The sequence below is a fragment of the Pediculus humanus genome, genomic scaffold (assembly GCF_000006295.1).
Source record: "Pediculus humanus corporis 1103172108315 genomic scaffold, whole genome shotgun sequence".
Lineage (NCBI taxonomy): Eukaryota > Metazoa > Arthropoda > Insecta > Psocodea > Pediculidae > Pediculus > Pediculus humanus.
In genome coordinates this window covers 660,992-685,134 of record NW_002987884.1, presented here as the reverse complement: position 1 = coordinate 685,134, position 24,143 = coordinate 660,992, and the positions used below count along the sequence as shown (strand labels likewise).

Below are 24,143 nucleotides of genomic sequence, written 5' to 3'. Positions count from 1 at the left end.
CGTAAGAAGTTTCATTTTATTTAATTTTTCTTTCTTTTTATTTAATTATTTATTTTTTAATTTATTTAATTTAATTTTTTTTTTTTTTTTCGAATGAAAGAAATGTTTAAAAAAAGAAAAAAATGAACGTTATCAAAGTTATTATTATTATTATTATTATTATCAATCGAAAAAAAAAAAAAATTTATTACTTTTTTTCACAATTATCAATAGTAATGATTTTATTATTATTATTATTATTATTATTATTACAATTCACGTGTATTTCATTGATTGACTCATACGGTTTATACTGCAAATCAATATTTCAATTATTATTATTATTATTATTATTAAAAATTAATCATTTCGACAATGAAATAATACTACTTAAAAAAAAAAAAAAACGCATGATGTATTTTTTTTATTGATTTATTTTGTTTTGTTTTTTTTTTTTGGTTTTTATTTCGAAACGATCGATAATCGTTGTTTAAATTAATAATAATAATATTTTTCGCGTTCGTACGTACTATTAATATTAATAATAACAACAACAAAGTTAGTCACAAAAAATCACGTGATCATAAGAATTTATTTATGTGTAGTGCGGGTGACGTAAAATGACCTCTTAAACGGTTTTTTCAAAAATTATTTATATGAGTTGAAAAATTTCGATTTAATTTTAATAAAGCCTGTGCTATTACTCTCTATTTAAAAAAAAATTCTTATGATCATTTATTAATTAATTAATTAATTAATTAAATAAATAAATAAACAAACGTGGCTTTAGCAGACAATCGACCGATCATCAATTAATCAAGGTTAGTAAGTTTTAAAAGACAGTATTGAATTACTGAGTGTTACTTTTTTTTAAATTTTGATTGATTTTTTTTTTTTTTTTTATCTTTTGATTAATTTAAAAAGAAAAAAAAAATGGTTGTGTTATCGAACGTAATAAAAAAAAAAAAAAAAACGATCCCTTTTGTGTACGACCCATGCGAACGTTCCAAACATTTAAATTGATGACGTATGACGAACGTACATATCCATACATACATACATACGGCTACCACTACCACCACGACACGCCGCCATTTTCCTATACACTTTTTTTTTCAATTACACACGTATTTGACTCATTAGAAAAAAAAAAAAAAAAAAATCGACATCATACTATAGAGATATCATACTTAAAAATATTCATTATTATTATTATTATTGTTATTATTATTATTATTATTGATTGATTTCACGTATTTAAATGCACGTGCAATATATATATATATATATATATATATAATCATGGCTCGATTCATCGTTAAAAATCGTTCAAAATTGATTGATTGATTGATTTTTTGTTTTTTTTTTTTTGTTTTTTTTTTTTTTTTTTTAAAATACGAATAAGAAAAAAAAAAGAAAGAAAAGATAATGATGATTTTTTTATTGTGTATAAACATCGATCAAGTTTCACGTCGTATTTTGTGATTGGATTTTTTTTTTTTTTTTATATATTTTTTTTTTTTTTTTAATTTTAATTTTAATTTTTTTTTTTTTTTTTGGAAAAAATTTATGTTCTGTTGTTTGTTTTTTCACGCCCCCGCTTGGATTTTTTTTTTCTTCTTTTTTTTCTTTTTCATTTTAACAAAAGCCGACAAAGATTTGTTGGATTCGGATGAATTTAATGAGATGCCGTTGTTGGACACGCTCAAATCACCCCACAGCAGCATTCGATTAGTAAATGAAAAACTAAAAACTGGGTCCAACCCCAGGAAGGAACAACAACAACAATTATATGGAAAAGAAACGACAAATTTTTTATCGAAAAAAAGATTATTCCCGACGTTTGATGATGAAATGTTGGAAAGTTCAAAAGTTAAAACTCCGACGACGACGACGACGACGACGACAATCCACGAAACGACTTTAACGAAAAAATTTGAAAAAACATTTTTCAAACCACAGGATTATGATGATTACGATAATGATGATGATATATCGAACATGGACGATATCGATAAAAAGGCGAGACGGAAATATTACGAAGGTGAGGAAAGCTTTTCCGAACTCGATCCGAGTAAACATTCGAAATATTTACAAGAGGACGATTCTCAAGATTCTACAAGGTCACAAATCGCTTCGGATGACGGAAGCGACGTAGAAGATTTTCTCGGTAAGGATGATGAGGATGTAAAAGAAGAAAAAATAACGATTGTTAAACAACACGAACGGATCGATGAACCGGACGAATTGAAATTTTCAAAAATTATTTCACCCGAAGAGGAAAAAGGAGTCAAGGATTCGAAACATTCGGAAAACGTTAAAATCGTTTACGAAACGTTGATAAAAAGCGACGTGGAAAAAGATAAGAAAGAAGTTGATGATAATAAGGAAAAAACGATGGAAAAGGTACGGAAAATCTCGGATAAAACACCCGACGATGGTAGTGTTGGATATGTGAAAACAAGTTTGGATACGTACAAGGAACCTCCTCAGGATAAACCAACGGTCGAGATGGTGATTGGGAAAAAAGAAATCACGACGGAAAATGGAAAAGCAACGACGGAAAGTCGATTGACCGTTTACGGTGATAAAGATTTAGATATATCGATAACGTCACAGAGTCACATGACGCTGATAACTCGTGACGATTCCGGAAAGGAAACTTCGAATAAAGTCGACGTTGGAATAACTTCGACGATTAAATCTCCTAAAAAAGCGTTTGATAAAACTGCGAAAAAAACATTTGACGCGTATATAATACCGCCGGAAGAACAAAAATTCGACAAAAAGAAAGAAGACACGGTCATATTTAGTACGAAACGAAGCGTTTACCATTACGACACTCGCGGAAGCACGGCGAGCTCGGTCTGCGATTCGCCAATGACGGAAGAAAGCGCATCGCATTACGTAACGGATACGGGCATAAGTTTAACGAGAGGAACGATAACCGAAAGCTCCACACACAAACCCGAAGAAAAAGAACTTCCCACAAAACCGTGCACCGATACGGCTTTCGATGGCGAAGCAGAAGAATTGGAATTGACGGATGCGGGTTTGAGTCCAATATTAGCCGATGAAGTCAATCAACTTTACACCGAGCCAACTTACGAAGACACTCAATTCCAAGATACCGCGAGCAGTCCGATCGATGTTTCCGCCGCAATTGATTCCACAAGCGTTGCTACAAGTCCTCTACCGTTAGAAACATCGGAAACCGGAGTCGAAACCGAATCCGTTTTTAAAATAGATGCGAGTATCAGCCCAGTAAAAGATGAATTTATAAACATCAAGGAAAAATTTTATGAATTGCAAACGACCAAAACGATTCCGACAGGAAAAGAAGTCAAAGAAACCATAACTTCCACTAGAATAATAAGTGAAAAACATTTCGACGATAAGAAACAAACTCCTCCCGATGTGACCTCTCCTAGAGGTTCGGATGTCAAAGCATTGGTTCGACTTTTAGAAGAAAAACAGGAAATAGCATCTGACAAAGATTCGAAGAAAACAGGAATTGTTTATTTATGTTCGGGAGAAGAAGTCAGCGAAACGTGCAGCAAAAAACACGTGAAAGATTTAACCGACGATGATTTAATCGATGAAAAATCGGATAAAACGAAACATCCGAAAAAAACAGTTGTTGAAGTTGTGAAAACATTTTCAGTTGATGAAGACGTAACGACAACAACGACTACATCATCAACAACAACAACAGCAACAACAGTAACATCGACAACTCCTAAACACGGAAAATCAACACCGACGCATACGGCCAAACAAATAGGACCGAAAATAAAAGAATTACAAAAAATATTCACGCAATCCGGAGAAAGCGATTTGGAGGATGACTTTTCAAAAGATGATTTTAAAACAACCGACGGTGGTAAACCGGAAAAATCGGACATAAGTTCGATTATAGGTGCGGAAATGGAAGTTCAACAATATCCGAAAATATCTGAATTCATTGAAACAATCGAAAAACGTATAGCCACTCAAAAAGATGATGGAAAACCAAAAACGAAATTCGAAAGGGAACAATTTGAATCGGTAACGGTGAAAAGTGCCATAGTCGAAAAGAAACTAACGGAAGTTTTAGAAACTCGTAAAAAAATTGTCGATGAAACGACTAGGGATGCTAAAACGAAAACGATAATTACTAAGAAAGAATTCGATACAACACACGATGGAGTTATAACATCAAAAATTATTGAAAGAGACAAGGATGCAGTAAAAGAAGAAGAAGAGGAAGACAAAGAAATCGGTAAAAAAGAAAAACCAAAAGAAGAAATCGATGAAGTTAAAATAAAAAAAGAAAAGAAAACGATTGAAATTAAAGAAGAAGAAAAAGATGATAAAATAAAAATCAAAGAAATTAAAATGACGGATAGAAGGGAAAAATTCGATGACGTAAAACCGACGACAACTACATTGAAAATCGTTGAACAAACGATTCGAAAATCAGAAGAACCGTTAAAAGTTATTTCTCCTCCCTACACCGACGACGATAACATTGATAAACATAAAACTAAAAAAGAATTAAAATTAAAAGACGATTTGGCAGCCACGTACGTCGAAGAATTGATAACCGAAATTCAAGATGCTACGAGACAAATAAAACAAGACGTCAAACAATTAAAACCGGATTTAACTCCTACGCCGGAAGGTACCGACAGATTGTTTGCATCTCCCGAAACGATGCAATACGTCGAAGCTTTGGAAAAAATCGTTGAAGAAACAAATGGAAAAAGTCAAAAAACCGAACAACTTCCTTCAGCCGTCGACAAAGATGACGATGAATCGAGACAAGTTGAAAAACCGATAAAAATTTTAGATTCCTCCGTGGTGAGCCGTGAACAAGAAGAATTTACGAAACTCACCGAACCTGAAATTACAAAAGACGAACCGAAAATTCATGAAGAGTTGGAAGGAAAAAAAGATTCGCCAGAATTACCCGATACAAAAACTGGAAAAGAGACAAAAGATGACGAAATGAAGGACAAAGAAACAAAAAAAGAACTTATGCCCGAAACAAAGATAAAAGAAATCGACGGAGAAAAACCGGACGGTGTTGAAAAAGACAGGAAAGATTTAGTGGGAAAAGAAAAGCAGGATGAAGATTCGGAAAAAGACGAAGACGAAAAGGACGTGACATTAGAAAAAACATCATTGCCAGAATCACACGTAGAAGATGAAATTTTCGACGTGCCCGAAAAGAAAAAATCGAGCATTGTAGTTATTAAAATTGAAGACAATCCGGATGCTGAAACGGAAGAAGAAGTTTCCGAAGATGATTACGTTCCTATATTGACACCGATAAACGAGGAAAGTCTCAGCGATGAAAAATTAGATTACGACGTCGAAGACAAAAGCGAACATGAAAAATTAGCGGAAAAAGTAGAAGAATTAAGTAAAATGAATATATACGCGCAAATAACGGATCGATTTGTACCAAAGACGGATGATGATGAAGAACCGAAAGATGATAAGACGGCAACGGAAATATTATTACAAGAAGAAAAAATATCGACCGAACATGTTTTGACATCCGAAAAATCAAAGACAACAACAACAACCATCGACGATGCTAAAAAAGATGTTAAAAACATTGTGAAAAAATTTTTAGAAGAAGAAACCGTGTCACGAGAACATGAAACGGAAACGATAATAACCGTTATTAAAAAAGAAACTCAAACGATTCAGGAAGGAAAAACTCTCGTCGAATCACCGGAAGAACAAATATCCCTGCAATCGAGAACAATTAAAGTTATATCGTTCGAGGAATCGTCACCGGACGAACCAGTACCGGAAATTAAATACACCGTTGTTAAATTAGAAACGGAAATTCCTTCGAAGGACGAAGACGTAAGCCCAGAAAAACCTCCTCTCTTAAAATACGTCGTACGAATCGACAGCAAAGCATCTCAGGATGGTGACGATGACGAAAAGGAACCCTATGATTTGGAAATAAAAGACAAACAAGAATCCGACGATGAAAAAATAAAAACGGTCGATCATAAAATTGATCACGTGACAAAAGAGAAAGAAGAAGAAGAAGAAGAAAAAAAAGAAAAAATTGATGATGAAAGTTTGTCCGAAGAAGATCGTAAAAACAAATTCAAAGTTATTTTAAAACCATCCGAAGACCTCGAATCTCCCGAATATCAATACGTCATTAAAATAAAAGATAGAAAATCAATCGATGAAACACAATCGGACGAAAAAGAAGATGAAGAAAAAGAAACTGTCGTTAAAAAAGAAGAAAAAGAAGAAGAAGATGTTGAAAAAATTAAAGAATCGAAATATATCGTGAAACTCGACGTACGTGAAACAAAATCAGATTCCGACGAAGAAGTAAGAAAACCGGAAATAAGTGAAATCGATTATAAATACGTTGTAAAATTAAAACAAAAAGAATCGGAAACGGAAGATGCGGATTCAACGGATAAAAGTTCACCCGAAAGTGACGAAATCAAACGTACGAGAAAAACTTTTGAAAAAGAAATAAAATCTTCTAGAAAATTCGACGACGACGACGACGACGAAACCGTACAAGAAAAAGATATTGAAATAAAACGCGTTGAAATTGAAAAAATAGATGAAAGTCCGTTAAAATTAAAAACGATTTTGATAAAAGATGAAAAAATTGATGATGAAAAAGAGCCGATAACCGACGAAGTCATTTCCGTTGTTAAAGTAAAAGAAAGTTTAACAGCGCCTAAAATACTTAAAAAAGCCGTTGATATTTTTGACGATGACGATGACGTCGACACTACCCTAAAACCAGATAAGTCAACCAAAGAAATCGTAATCCTGACAGACAAAGACGACAAAGACGACGACAGTAAAAAAGAAATCGATGAAATTACCGACAAAATCAAAATTAAAAAACCCGGAGAAATTGATATTTTCCCCACAAACATTTTATCCCCCGACGTACAACCGACACCGGTAAAAGATGGAATCGAAATAATTATGAAAAAATCAGATGATAATTACACGTCGGAAACCGGAAGTCAACCTTTAAAATCGACCGACGATGATCTCGTTAAAAAACTCGAAACCGTCATAATACACGACGAATCCGAAATGGAAAATTACAAATACGAAATAAAAGAAGAAAATTTGAAAAAAATGGTCATAATTAAACCAGGAGATTTGGATATATTTCCTCCGAAAGAAAAAGATGGCGATAAAAAACCGACTCCTCGTGAATCTCCACCGGAAGTGGAAGACGAAAAAGTTATCGAAACGATAAAAGATCAAATTTTACCAACCGACGACGGCGATGAAAAATCACGGAAACGAAAAATGCCGAAAATCGAAACGGTATCAAAAGATTTCATACCGGAAACGGAAACAACAATGATGATGACGACGCGTACTCAATTCAAAGTCGAATTGTCCGACAAACCCGAAACAGAAGATTCGGAAATGAAAAACGAAGAATCGAAAATTAAAATAACTCGTGAATTTATCGAACGTGAAAAATCATCACCGTCGCCGACGGAAAATGATAAAATCGAAGAGACTGTAAATATCATTGATAACGACAAGACTGATGATAGACATTCCTCCTTACCCGATGAAAATGTTGATAAATTAAAAAAGACTGAAACAAGAGAAAAAGTTGATTTTCCGTCTGTTAGTGAGACTGATGTGACAATTAAAAAGACTGATGATGTTAGGGATAGAAAACATGCCTTAATAACAAACGAGAATGATGAGGAGACTGACATTATTGACAACGTAACGAGTCCGTCCATGGAATCAAAGGTGATAACGACAGACATCGAAGAAGTAAAAGTCGAAAGGAAAAAAATCGCAGATGTCAAAGCGGAAAAGAAATCTCGGGAGTTTGAAAGTTTGAAACCTGAAAAAGAAGATGAGTCAGAAATGGAAGAAAAAGGCAAGATGATGAGACCCGATCGAGTATTGGAAAAACTAAAGCTGGAGAAAAAATTAAAGGAAGAAAAAGAAGATGAGAAAAAATATTTGAAAGAAATAAAAGTGATTGAATATAAAGAGACGGATACGACGAAAGAAAGCATCGAAGACGAAGATGATGAGAAGAAGACAAAAGAAAAACCAGAGGATGATGATGATAAAGAACCCTCAACAAAGCCGGGATTTTTATCCAGACTTTACCAAGGAGTGAAAGGTGCTATCACTCCTGGAAAAACAAAAGTCACCGAAACGGAGGACGACGACGATGATACGAAATTTGAAAAAACAATTCAAGACACGACCAAATTCATACTGGAAGAGAGAAAAGAATTCAAATCTGATGATGAATTCACGAAGGAAAAAGAAAAAGAAGATGACGTCAAGATTAAACCTCCCCGAGATGAAATTCCTGGAGAAGACGAAGGAAAAGATGATTCCAGACAAGAAATGACGGAATTTAATAAAACTATCGAATTGAAATTAGGTGAAGTTATGGAAGCTATGATTCCTCTTAAAAAATTATTATCTTCTGGTAGTGACGTCACCGAAAAAATAATTCCCGACGATGAAGAAAAGGTAGAAGAAGAACGACGAAAATCGTTACCGTTGACTGGAAACGTTCCAGACAAACTGGAACAAGTTTTAATCAAGTTAAAAAATTTAAGAGAAACCCTTTACAAAGGACAGGGTAAAGAAATACCATTTGATTCTCTCGAATCTTTTGAAACGATGGAAAAAACCGTTAAGGAACAACCGGAAAAAACCGTTAAAGAACAACCGGAAAAAACCGTTGAAGAACAACCGGATATAAACGTAGCGGAAAAAATGGATGATAAATTAAAAGGCGTCATGTCAGAATTGTTAAATTTAAAAGAAATATTAAATTCGGTCGAGGAACAACTTTCTCCAGAGAAATCAGAGGAAATGAAAAAATCTACAACGGAGGATGACGATGATGATGATGAAAGAACGGAAACGGAAGATTCGCTTAAAATGGATCAAGGACTATCGGACAAGTTGAAGGAAATCGTTGAGATTTTAAAACCTCTTAAAGAATTTTTAGAAAATACGAAAATGGAAAAAGGTGATGACGACACCGAAGAAAAACTTGCGAGAGAAGAATTTGATTCGGAAAAATTAAAAATTATAAAAGAACCACCGGCGGAAGATAGCAAATTCGAAAAAATAATTGATGATGAAAAGGAAAAATTTACGGAGGAAATATTAGAAAAACATCAACGGCAACCGGAAAAGGAAATCGAAGAAAAAATTGATGAATCCCCAAAGATGTCGAAAGAAATCGTGACCGAAAAAACAACCGAACAAATAATAAAAAAATACGTCGTCAAAGAAGTTATCATCGATGGCGATGATGAGGCAAAGAAATTTACCGTGGAAAAAGATGTACGAAAAGATAAATCACCGACGGAAGATTTAGTCAGGGATGATGTTTTGGAAAAAAGAAAAGAATCCACCGAATCGATCGAGTCGAAGACAATAATTACAGAAAGAGACGATGAAGGAAAGGAAATTGTGAGGAAAATTGAAAAAATACACATTCACTTTCCGGAAGTACCCTCGAAACAAGAGAAAATGGATGAGAAAGCAGAAAAAATTTCAAAAGTCGACAAACCTGATAAAACAACCGTCAGAGGAAAAACTCCCGACGAAAAATCATCACCCATCACGGATGAGATTGATGAACGTTTACAAAATCTAAGAAAAATTGAAAAAATTGAGTCCGGTAAAGATGAACCGGAAACTGATAAAATAAAGAAAATTGACAAGCCAAAAGAATCCACAATTGACACACCGACCGAAAAAGAACTTCAAAAAAGGTTAGAGAGTATAAAATCTTTATCTTTTGAAAAATATGATGACGCTACGGCAATTTTGGAAAGCGACGAAGAAGAAGAAGAAGAAATAAAAGACGTGTCGGACAAAAAAACAGAAAAACCCGAAGAAAAACGCGGAAAACCCGAGGAAAAAGATGAAGACGGTGAAAAACCTAGTGATAAGGAAGTAGAAAAAAGTCCTCCTGTTTCCGACGGGAAAAAACCCGAAGAAAGCGAAAAAGAAAAAATTCCAGACATGAAAACTCCAGAATTTGAAGATTATTCCTACAAGATAACGTTATCAGACGAGGAAATAATTAAAACTCCAGATGTTACTCATGATAAAAAAGAAGAAAGTCCTTCGGATCAAGGAGGTGATTCACCCGGTTTCTTCTCAAGGTTATATTACGGTGTAAAAGGAGCTCTCACTTCCGGAAAACGTCCCGAATCGGATAAAGACTATAAAGATGATGATGATGAAGGTGAAGACACCAAACCGGATAAACTTCAAAAAGAAACATATAAAGAAAAATTAGAGGAAACTTCAATTTTCGTACGAGATATGAAAACACCAGAAGATTCGGACTCTGACTACGTCACAATTTCTAAAAAAGTGGTTTATGAAATCAACGAAGAGTATGTACAGGACAAAAAAGATGAACCGGAAAGGATCCTTGATAAGAAAGAAAAACCGGAAAAGAAGATCGATAAAAAAGATGAACCGGAAAGGATCCACGATAATCAAGATGAACCGGAAAGAATCATTGATAAGAAAGAAGAACCTGAAAAGATCCTTGATAAAAAAGGTGAACCAGAAAAATTCTTCGATGAAAAAGAAGAACCGGAAAAGACCCTTGATAAGAAGGAAGAACCGGAAAAGAAACCCGACAAAAAAGATGAACCGGAAAAAATCATTGATAAGAAAGAAGAACCTGAAAGGATTCTTGATAAGAAAGAAGAACCTGAAAGGATCCTTGATAAAAAAGATGAACCGAAAAGGAACCTCGATAAGGAAGAAAAACCTGAAAAGAAGGTAGATAAAAAAGATGAACTAGAAAAGATCCTAGATATGAAAGAGGAACCGGAAAAGAAGATCGTTAAAAAAGACGAACCAGAAAAATTCTTTGATGTAGAAGAAGAACCGGAAAAAACCTTCGATAAAAAAGAAAAACCGGACAAGATCCTAGATAAGAAAGAAAAACCGGAAAAGAAACCTGACAAAAAAGATGAATTGGAAAGGATCCTCGATAAAAAAGAAGAACCGGAAAGGATCCTCGATAGGAAAGATGAATCTGAAAAGAAGCCCGATAAAAAGGAAAGTGATAAAACACCAAAAGTTGATGAACCTAAGGAAAAAATCACAACCGTTGAGATAACAAAGGAAATTAAAACAGAAATAGACGAGTCAATAAAAGATGTGGTGATACCCGAACAAAAATTACCAGGCACAAAACCGGATGATAAAACATCCCCGGACGAATTAACAAAAGAAAAATCCACAAAATACGACGATGAAATAATAACAACGAGAAAAACAATAAAAACCGTTGATGACTTTTTAAGACAAGAAAAACAATTTATCGAAAGACCCATAAAAGAAATAGAAAAATCAAAACGTAAAGAAATTCCAGAAATCGTTTACGACGAAGTCAAATCACCCGAAACGGATGACGAAGAAAAAGATTTTAAACCAATTATTGAAAGTACATACACGGAAAAAATAAAATCCGAACCGGAAGATGATAAAACTCTGGAAAAAGATGATAAACTGGAAAAACAAAAACTTGATGATGACACGATTCATAAAGTCAAACATGTAGAAGTGTTCATTTCAGAAGAACGGGATTCGCACGACAAACCAAAACTTTCTAAAAAATCACCGGAAGAAAAAACACCACCGGAAACAGACGAACTTACCAAAACCGATGAAATAATAGTAACAAAACAAATTAAAATCGGAAAATTTGACGATGAGAAAATTTCGGAAAAGTTAAAAGATTTACAACGAGACGAACCGGATACCACAACCGACAAGAAACCGGAAACAACCCCTTTAAAACGCCGCGACAAAGATACGTCAGAAGAATCTTTGAAAACGTTTTTGGAGAGTGAAAAAGCATTTTCCGACGCAGAAAAAAAATCGATTGAAAGTAAAACCGTACCAAAGAAAATTCTAAAAGAGTCCGAAATTGAAAAACCTTCGAAAGACTTCGTGACGCCAGAAAAAAGCCCATCGGAATCTCCCGAGGATGATAAGAAAAAAGGAATCTCAATGACAAAACTGGACACAACCGTGCAAAAATATAAGGAATCAGAAGAAAAACCGGAAGAAATAAAAATAGGAAAAATCGATTCGAAAGAAAAACCAAAAGAAAAACTCAAAGACTCGCCAACGGAAATACAATCCGAGGAAGAACCAAGTATCGTATCGAAAGAAACAAAAGAAAAAGACGAAAAAGTTAAAAAACCTGAAGATGAGGAATCCGAGGTGGTAAAAACAAAAGATTCATACGTGGATGAAAAACCTCCAAAAGATGGGGAAAAGAAATTGGAAAAACCTAAAACGTTACCTGGAATCCTGAAAGTTTCGGATTTGCAAAAAGACACGACCGCACATTTACCGGATATGACAAGTCCAGACGAGAAAGAATTTAAAAAATCGGTACCGGATGACGACAAAACGGGATTCGTGGTTGTTAAAAAATTAACTGTTTTACCAGACATGAAAACACCTGAAGAAGAAAAAGAAATTGAAATATTATTCACGACTCAAATTGATGACGTAAAACACAAAAAAGACAAACCGGATGTTGATGATATTGATGATGATGAAGTAAGTGAAAAGAGTGTAAAACCGGAACAGGAAGAACCGGGTTTCCTTTCCAGATTATATCGCGGCGTTAAAGACGCATTAAGTCCATCGAAAAGAAAAGCTTCTGAAACGGAAGATGAAAAATCAGACGGTGAACAACAATTCGTGATAAGAGATACGAAAGAGTCGGATGAGTCAAAACCGGAAATGAAATCTCCTACGAGTACGTTGCCGACGGAAAAGGAACGTGAAAAAGATGACGAGACAATAATTAAATCAGTCCCTGCGATTCCCGATATGAAAACTCCAGAAGAAGAGTTTAAACCATTTATAACGACGGTAAAAGAACCTCTTGAAGACAAACCTGAAGAACCTGAAGAACAAACAGACGATAAAAAAACGAAAGAAAAAATAGAAAAAGATGAAAAGCATGCAGACGACGATGATGACGTCAAATCGATCAAAACAATCAAAGTGATCGATGATGACAAGCTACCGGAAACTCCAAAATCGAGAGAAATCGATTCGTATCAAACCGTTTCGGTGCTCCCTGAGAAAATAGCAAGAATGAAATTTGATTTTAATCAAACGAAATCATCCGTACCGGATATGAAAACACCAGAAGAAGAATTTTATGAATTCCCTCAAACTTCCGTCGGGGAAAAATCTCATCAAACTGTAAAAGAAATTTTAAAAGATGAAAAAATTAAATTTATCAGTGAGAGAAAACAAAAATTTTCAGATGATAAAGATTTGAAAAAAGATGATAGCGTTCGAGTCACATCAATACAAATGAAAGAAATACATGATATGAAAAAGGGGCATGATGACGATTTAGAACCACGCGATACATTCCAAAGTCGACAAAAAATTACCGAAAAAACGACAGAATTATATGACGAAACCTTTGACACTTCACTAACAGACGAATCTATAACTACAAAGACTATAACAATGCAGAGCAAAAAAATAACGAAAGGAATAAAAGATGAAAAAATAGTAGAACCCGAAAAAGACGAATTGAAACACGATAAAATTGATGACATGCATGAAAATATGGAAATAAAACATCATGAAAAAATTCAACTCCAAGAAACCAAAAAGGATGAAATTATTGAAAACGAAAAAATACAAATATCATTAGAAGAAGAAAAAGAAAATAAAACACCGGACGAAGAAAAAGACAAAACGCCTGGTTTTCTCTCAAGAATATACTACGGAGTAAAAGGAGCATTGAGTCCAGGAACACATCCGGTTAAAAGTATGGAAAAACAAGAACCAAAAAGTAAAAAAGAAAAAACAATTACTGATATACAAACTCCACCAGAACCAGAATCACCAACAAAAGGCGATAAATTCAAACCTTTGACTGATATGAAAACACCAGAAGAACCTAAATCGCCGTTAGGAGAGGACAAATTAAAACATTTGAAAGACATGAAATCACCGTCGGAACCGGAATCACCAACTAAACGAGATAAATTGAAACCTTTGACTGATATGAAATCTCCAGTAGAACCGGAATCACCAACTAAACGGGAAAAATTAAAACCTTTGACTGATATGAAAACTCCAGATGAGCCTAAATCGCCCGTAGGAGAGGACAAATTAAAACCTTTGAAAGACTTGAAATCTCCGTCGGAACCAGAATTACCAACTAAACGGGACAAATTGAAACCTTTGACTGATATGAAAACTCCTGATGAACCGGAATCACCAACAAAACGTGATAAATTAAAACATTTGACTGATATGAAATCTCCAACAGAACCGGAATTACCAACAAAACGGGATAAATTAAAACCTTTGAAAGACATGAAATTACCGTCGGAACCGGAATCACCAACAAAACGTGATAAATTGAAACCTTTGACTGATATGAAATCTCCAGCAGAACCGGAATCACCAACTAAACGGGAGAAATTAAAACCTTTGACTGATATGAAAACTCCAGATGAACCTAAATCGCTATTAAAAGATGACAAACTAAAACCTTTGACTGATTTGAAAACTCCAGCAGAACCGGAATCACCAACTAAACGGGATAAATTGAAACCTTTGACTGATATGAAATCTCCAGCAGAACCGGAATCACCAACTAAACGTGATAAATTGAAACCTTTGACTGATATGAAAACACCAGATGAACCTAAATCGATGTTAGGAGAGGACAAAATAAAACCTTTGAAGGACATGAAATCTCCGTCGGAACCAGAATCACCAACTAAACGGGACAAATTGAAACCTTTGACTGATATGAAAACTCCTGATGAACATAAATCGCCCTTAGGAGATGACAAATTGAAACCTTTGACTGATATGAAAACTCCAGATGAACCAGAATCACCAACTAAACGGGACAAATTGAAACCTTTGACTGATATGAAATCTCCAGCAGAACCGGAATCACCAACTAAACGGGACAAATTGAAACCTTTGACTGATATGAAAACTCCAGATGAACCAGAATCACCAACTAAACGTGATAAATTGAAACCTTTGACTGATATGAAAACACCAGATGAACCTAAATCGATGTTAGGAGAGGACAAAATAAAACCTTTGAAAGACTTGAAATCTCCAGCAGAACCAGAATCACCAACTAAACGGGACAAATTGAAACCTTTGACTGATATGAAAACTCCTGATGAACATAAATCGCCCTTAGGAGAGGACAATTTAAAACCTTTGAAAGATTTGAAAACTCCAGCAGAACCGGAATCACCAACAAAACGTGATAAATTAAAACCTTTGACTGTCATGAAATCTCCAGCAGAACCAGAAACACCAACTAAACGTGATAAATTGAAACCTTTGACTGATATGAAAACTCCTGATGAACTTAAATTGCCGTTAGGAGAGGACAAATTAAAACCTTTGAAAGACATGAAATCTCCAGCAGAACCGGAATCACCAACAAAACGTGATAAATTAAAACCTTTGACTGATATGAAATCTCCAGCAGAACCGGAATCACCAACTAAACGGGACAAATTGAAACCTTTGACTGATATGAAAACTCCTGATGAACCTAAATCGATGTTAGGAGAGGACAAAATAAAACCTTTGAAAGACTTGAAATCTCCAGCAGAACCGGAATCACCAACAAAACGTGATAAATTAAAACCTTTGACTGATATGAAAACTCCTGATGAACATAAATCGCCCTTAGGAGATGACAAATTGAAACCTTTGACTGATATGAAAACTCCAGATGAACCAGAATCACCAACTAAGCGGGACAAATTGAAACCTTTGACTGATATGAAATCTCCAGATGAGCCTAAATCGCCCGTAGGAGAGGACAAATTGAAACCTTTGACTGATATGAAAACTCCAGATGAACCAGAATCACCAACTAAACGGGACAAATTGAAACCTTTGACTGATATGAAAACTCCAGATGAACCTAAATCGCCCTTAGGAGAGGACAAAATAAAACCTTTGACTGATATGAAAACTCCAGATGAACCTAAATTGCTATTAAAAGAAGACAAATTAAAACCTGTGAAAGACTTGAAATCTCCAGCAGAACCAGAATCACCAACTAAACGGGACAAAATAAAAACTTTGACTGATATGAAATCTCCAGATGAACCGGAATCACGATGTAGAACGGGACAAAATAAAAACTTTGACTGATATGAAATCTCCAGCAGAACCGGAATCACCAACTAAACGGGACAAAATAAAACCTTTGACTGATATGAAAACTCCAGATGAACCTAAATCGCCCTTAGGAGAGGAAAAATTAAAACCTTTGACTGATATGAAAACTCCAGATGAACCTAAATCGCCCTTAGGAAAGGAAAAATTAAAACCTTTGACTGATATGAAAACTCCAGATGAACCTAAATCGCCCTTAGGAGAGGACAAAATAAAACCTTTGACTGATATGAAAACTCTAGCAGAACCGGAATCGATTTTAGGAGAGGACAAATTGAAACCTTTGAAAGACACGAAATCTCCGGCGGAACCGGAATCACCAACTAAACGGGATAAATTAAAACCTTTGACTGATATGAAAACTCCAGATGAACCTAAATCGCCATTAAAAGATGACAAAATAAAACCTTTGACTGATATGAAAACTCCAGCAGAACCGGAATCACCAACTAAACGGGACAAATTAAAACCTTTGACTGATATGAAAACTCCAGATGAACCAGAATCACCAACTAAACGGGACAAATTGAAACCTTTGACTGATATGAAATCTCCAGCAGAACCGGAATCACCAACTAAACGGGATAAATTGAAACCTTTGACTGATATGAAATCTCCGTCGGAACCAGAATCACCAACTAAACGGGACAAATTGAAACCTTTGACTGATATGAAAACTCCTGATGAACCTAAATCGATGTTAGGAGAGGACAAAATAAAACCTTTGAAAGATTTGAAAACTCCAGCAGAACCGGAATCACCAACAAAACGGGACAAATTGAAACCTTTGACTGTCATGAAATCTCCAGCAGAACCAGAAACACCAACTAAACGTGATAAATTGAAACCTTTGACTGATATGAAAACACCAGATGAACCTAAATCGATGTTAGGAGAGGACAAAATAAAACCTTTGACTGACATGAAATCTCCAGCAGAACCGGAATCACCAACTAAACGGGATAAATTGAAACCTTTGACTGATATGAAAACTCCAGATGAACCAGAATCACCAACTAAACGGGACAAATTGAAACCTTTGACTGATATGAAATCTCCAGATGAGCCTAAATCGCCCGTAGGAGAGGACAAATTAAAACCTTTGAAAGACTTGAAATCTCCGTCGGAATCAGAATTACCAACTAAACGGGACAAATTGAAACCTTTGACTGATATGAAAACTCCTGATGAACTTAAATTGCCGTTAGGAGAGGACAAATTAAAACCTTTGAAAGACATGAAATCTCCAGCAGAACCGGAATCACCAACAAAACGTGATAAATTAAAACCTTTGACTGATATGAAAACTCCAGATGAACCAGAATCACCAACTAAACGGGACAAATTGAAACCTTTGACTGATATGAAAACTCCAGATGAACGTAAATCGCTATTAAAAGATGACAAACTAAAACCTTTGACTGATTTGAAAACTGCAGCAGAACCGGAATCACCAACTAAACGGGATAAATTGAAACCTTTGACTGATATGAAATCTCCGTCGGAACCAGAATCACCAACTAAGCGGGACAAATTGAAACCTTTGACTGTCATGAAATCTCCAGCAGAACCAGAAACACCAACTAAACGTGATAAATTGAAACCTTTGACTGATATGAAAACACCAGATGAACCTAAATCGATGTTAGGAGAGGACAAAATAAAACCTTTGACTGACATGAAATCTCCAGCAGAACCGGAATCACCAACTAAACGGGATAAATTGAAAACTTTGACTGATATGAAATCTCCAGCAGAACCGGAATCACCAACTAAGCGGGATAAATTGAAACCTTTGACTGATATGAAATCTCCGTCGGAACCAGAATCACCAACTAAGCGGGACAAATTGAAACCTTTGACTGATATGAAAACTCCTGATGAACCTAAATCGATGTTAGGAGAGGACAAAATAAAACCTTTGAAAGACTTGAAATCTCCAGCAGAACCAGAATCACCAACTAAACGGGATAAATTGAAACTTTTGACTGATATGAAAACACCAGATGAACCTAAATCGATGTTAGGAGAGGACAAAATAAAACCTTTGAAAGACATGAAATCTCTGTCGGAACCGGAATCACCAACTAAACGTGATAAATTGAAACCTTTGACTGATATGAAATCTCCAGCAGAACCGGAATCACCAACTAAACGGGAGAAATTAAAACCTTTGACTGATATGAAAACTCCAGATGAACCTAAATCGCTATTAAAAGATGACAAACTAAAACCTTTGACTGATTTGAAAACTCCAGCAGAACCGGAATCACCAACTAAACGGGATAAATTGAAACCTTTGACTGATATGAAATCTCCGTCGGAACCAGAATCACCAACTAAACGGGACAAATTGAAACCTTTGACTGATATGAAAACTCCTGATGAACCCAAATCGCCCTTAGGAGAGGACAATTTAAAACCTTTGAAAGATTTGAAAACTCCAGCAGAACCGGAATCACCAACAAAACGTGATAAATTAAAACCTTTGACTGATATGAAAACACCAGATGAACCTAAATCGATGTTAGGAGAGGACAAATTAAAACCTTTGAAAGACTTGAAATCTCCAGCAGAACCGGAATCACCAACTAAACGGGATAAATTGAAAACTTTGACTGATATAAAAACTCCAGATGGACCTAAATCGCCCTTAGGAGAGGACAATTTAAAACCTTTGAAAGATTTGAAAACTCCAGCAGAACCGGAATCACCAACAAAACGTGATAAATTAAAACCTTTGACTGATATGAAAACTCCAGATGAACCAAAATCACCAACTAAACGGGACAAATTGAAACCTTTGACTGATATGAAAACTCCTGATGAACCCAAATCGCCCTTAGGAGAGGACAAAATAAAACCTTTGAAAGATTTGAAAACTCCAGCAGAACCGGAATCACCAACAAAACGTGATAAATTAAAACCTTTGACTGATATGAAAACTCCAGATGAACCTAAATCGCTATTAAAAGACGACAAATTAAAACCTTTGAAAGATTTGAAAACTCCAAATGAACCAGAATCACCAACTAAACGGGATAAATTGAAACCTTTGACTGATATGAAAACTCCAGATGAACCTAAATCGCTATTAAAAGACGACAAATTAAAACCTTTGACTGATATGAAAACTCCAGATGAACCAGAATCACCAACTAAACGGGATAAATTAAAACCTTTGACTGATATGAAAACTCCAGATGAACCAGAATCACCAACTAAACGGGATAAATTAAAACCTTTGACTGATATGAAATCTCCAGCAGAACCGGTATCACCAACAAAACGTGATAAATTAAAACCTTTGACTGATATGAAAACACCAGATGAGCCTAAATCGATGTTAGGAGAGTACAAAATAAAACCTTTGAAAGATATGAAATCACCGTCGGAACCAGAATCACCAACAAAAGGCGATAAATTAAAACCTTTGACTCACATGAAATTACCGTCGGAACCGGAATCACCAACTAAACGGGACAAAATAAAACCTTTGACTGATATGAAAACACCAGCAGAACCGGAATCACCAACAAAACGTGATAAATTAAAACCTTTGACTGATATGAAAACTCCAGATGAACCTAAATCGCTATTAAAAGACGACAAATTAAAACCTTTGACTGATATGAAAACTCCAGATGAACCGGAATCACCAACTAAACGGGATAAATTGAAACCTTTGACTGATATGAAATCTCCGTCGGAACCAGAATCACCAACTAAACGGGACAAATTGAAACCTTTGACTGATATGAAAACTCCTGATGAACCTAAATCGATGTTAGGAGAGGACAAAATAAAACCTTTGAAAGACTTGAAATCTCCAGCAGAACCAGAATCACCAACTAAACGGGACAAATTGAAACCTTTGACTGATATGAAATCTCCAGCAGAACCGGAATCACCAACTAAACGCGATAAATTGAAACCTTTGACTGATATGAAATCTCCGTTTCAACCAGAATCACCAACTAAACGGGACAAATTGAAACCTTTGACTGATATGAAAACACCAGATGAACCTAAATCGATGTTAGGAGAGGACAAAATAAAACCTTTGAAAGACATGAAATCTCCGTCGGAACCGGAATCACCAACTAAACGCGATAAATTGAAACCTTTGACTGATATGACATCTCCGTCGGAACCAGAATCACCAACTAAGCGGGACAAATTGAAACCTTTGACTAATATGAAATCTCCAGCAGAACCGGAATCACCAACTAAACGGGATAAATTGAAACCTTTGACTGATATGAAATCTCCGTCGGAACCAGAATCACCAACTAAACGGGACAAATTGAAACCTTTGACTGATATGAAAACTCCTGATGAACCTAAATCGATGTTAGGAGAGGACAAAATAAAACCTTTGAAAGACTTGAAATCTCCAGCAGAACCAGAATCACCAACTAAACGGGACAAATTGAAACCTTTGACTGATATGAAATCTCCAGCAGAACCGGAATCACCAACTAAACGCGATAAATTGAAACCTTTGACTGATATGAAATCTCCGTCGGAACCAGAATCACCAACTAAACGGGACAAATTGAAACCTTTGACTGATATGAAAACTCCTGATGAACCTAAATCGATGTTAGGAGAGGACAAAATAAAACCTTTGAAAGACATGAAATCTCCGTCGGAACCAGAATCACCAACTAAACGGGATAAATTGAAACCTTTGACTGATATGAAATCTCCAGCAGAACCGGAATCACCAACTAAACGTGATAAATTGAAACCTTTGACTGATATGAAAACACCAGATGAACCTAAATCGATGTTAGGAGAGGACAAAATAAAACCTTTGAAAGACATGAAATCTCCAGCAGAACCAGAATCACCAACTAAACGGGACAAATTGAAACCTTTGACTGATATGAAAACTCCTGATGAACCTAAATCGCCGTTAGGAGAGGACAAAATAAAACCTTTGAAAGACATGAAATCTCCGTCGGAACCAGAATCACCAACAAAACGTGATAAATTAAAACCTTTGACTGATATGAAATCTCCAGCAGAACCGGAATCACCAACAAAACGTGATAAATTAAAACCTTTGAAAGATTTGAAAACTCCAGCAGAACCGGAATCACCAACAAAACGTGATAAATTAAAACCTTTGACTGATATGAAAACTCCAGATGAACCAGAATCACCAACTAAACGGGACAAATTGAAACCTTTGACTGATATGAAAACTCCTGATGAACCCAAATCGCCCTTAGGAGAGGACAAATTAAAACCTTTGAAAGACTTGAAATCTCCGTCGGAATCAGAATTACCAACTAAACGGGACAAATTGAAACCTTTGACTGATATGAAAACTCCTGATGAACTTAAATTGCCGTTAGGAGAGGACAAATTAAAACCTTTGAAAGACATGAAATCTCCAGCAGAACCGGAATCACCAACAAAACGTGATAAATTAAAACCTTTGACTGATATGAAAACTCCAGATGAACCAGAATCACCAACTAAACGGGACAAATTGAAACCTTTGACTGATATGAAAACACCAGATGAACCTAAATCGATGTTAGGAGAGGACAAAATAAAACCTTTGAAGGACATGAAATCTCCGTCGGAACCAGAATCACCAACTAAACGGGACAAATTAAAACCTTTGACTGATATGAAATCTCCAGCAGAACCGGAATCACCAACTAAACGGGACAAATTGAAACCTTTGACTGATATGAAAACTCCTGATGAACCCAAATCGCCCTTAGGAGAGGACAATTTAAAACCTTTGAAAGATTTGAAAACTCCAGCAGAACCGGAATCACCAACAAAACGTGATAAATTAAAACCTTTGACTGATATGAAATCTCCAGCAGAACCGGAATCACCAACTAAACGGGAGAAATTAAAACCTTTGACTGATATGAAAACTCCAGATGAACGTAAATCGCTATTAAAAGATGACAAACTAAAACCTTTGACTGATTTGAAAACTCCAGCAGAACCGGAAACACCAACTAAACGTGATAAATTGAAACCTTTGACTGATATGAAATCTCCGTCGGAACCAGAATCACCAACTAAGCGGGACAAATTGAAACCTTTGACTGATATGAAAACTCCAGATGAACCAGAATCACCAACTAAACGGGACAAATTGAAACCTTTGACTGATATGAAAACTCCAGATGAACCTAAATCGATGTTAGGAGAGGACAAAATAAAACCTTTGAAAGACTTGAAATCTCCAGCAGAACCAGAATCACCAACTAAACGGGATAAATTAAAACCTTTGACTGATATGAAAACTCCAGATGAACCTAAATCGATGTTAGGAGAGGACAAAATAAAACCTTTGAAAGACATGAAATCTCCGTCGGAACCGGAATCACCAACTAAACGGGATAAATTGAAACCTTTGACTGATATGAAAACTCCAGATGAACCGGAATCACCAACTAAACGGGACAAATTAAAACCTTTGACTGATATGAAAACTCCAGATGAACCTAAATCGATGTTAGGAGAGGACAAAATAAAACCTTTGACTGACATGAAATCTCCAGCAGAACCGGAATCACCAACTAAACGGGATAAATTGAAACCTTTGACTGATATGAAAACTCCAGATGGACCTAAATCGCCCTTAGGAGAGGACAATTTAAAACCTTTGAAAGATTTGAAAACTCCAGCAGAACCGGAATCACCAACAAAACGTGATAAATTAAAACCTTTGACTGATATGAAAACACCAGATGAACCTAAATCGATGTTAGGAGAGGACAAAATAAAACCTTTGAAGGACATGAAATCTCCGTCGGAACCAGAATTACCAACTAAACGGGACAAATTAAAACCTTTGACTGATATGAAATCTCCAGCAGAAGCGGAATCACCAACTAAACGTGATAAATTGAAACCTTTGACTGATATGAAAACACCAGATGAACCTAAATCGATGTTAGGAGAGGACAAAATAAAACCTTTGAAGGACATGAAATCTCCGTCGGAACCAGAATCACCAACTAAACGGGACAAATTGAAACCTTTGACTGATATGAAAACTCCTGATGAACCCAAATCGCCCTTAGGAGAGGACAAATTAAAACCTTTGAAAGATTTGAAAACTCCAGCAGAACCGGAATCACCAACAAAACGTGATAAATTAAAACCTTTGACTGATATGAAATCTCCAGCAGAACCGGAATCACCAACTAAACGGGACAAATTGAAACCTTTGACTGATATGAAAACTCCTGATGAACCTAAATCGATGTTAGGAGAGGACAAAATAAAACCTTTGAAGGACATGAAATCTCCGTCGGAACCAGAATTACCAACTAAACGGGACAAATTGAAACCTTTGACTGATATGAAAACTCCTGATGAACATAAATCGCCCTTAGGAGAGGACAAATTGAAAACTTTGACTGATATGAAAACTCCAGATGAACCAGAATCACCAACTAAACGGGACAAATTGAAACCTTTGACTGATATGAAATCTCCAGCAGAACCAGAATCACCAACTAAACGTGATAAATTGAAACCTTTGACTGATATGAAAACTCCTGATGAACTTAAATTGCCGTTAGGAGAGGACAAATTAAAACCTTTGAAAGACATGAAATCTCCAGCAGAACCGGAATCACCAACAAAACGTGATAAATTAAAACCTTTGACTGATATGAAATCTCCAGCAGAACCGGAATCACCAACTAAACGGGACAAATTGAAACCTTTGACTGATATGAAAACTCCTGATGAACCTAAATCGCCGTTAGGAGAGGACAAATTAAAACCTTTGAAAGACATGAAATCTCCAGCAGAACCGGAATCACCAACTAAACGGGATAAATTGAAACCTTTGACTGATATGAAATCTCCGATGAACCAGAATCACCAACTAAACGGGACAAATTGAAACCTTT

At 35.6% G+C, this 24,143-nt stretch overlaps 1 protein-coding gene across 1 annotated transcript; it reads left to right on the top strand.

The window, feature by feature from the left end:
- Nucleotides 1-1,665: 1,665 nt before the first annotated feature.
- Nucleotides 1,666-24,136, top strand: Phum_PHUM596780 (uncharacterized protein; the record flags this gene model as incomplete). Its single annotated transcript, XM_002432625.1, has 2 exons — nt 1,666-16,180; nt 16,227-24,136. 2 exons carry the CDS (start codon nt 1,666-1,668, stop codon nt 24,134-24,136), a joined length of 22,425 nt encoding a protein of 7,474 aa, XP_002432670.1.
- Between the last annotated feature and the right edge of the window lie 7 nt (nt 24,137-24,143).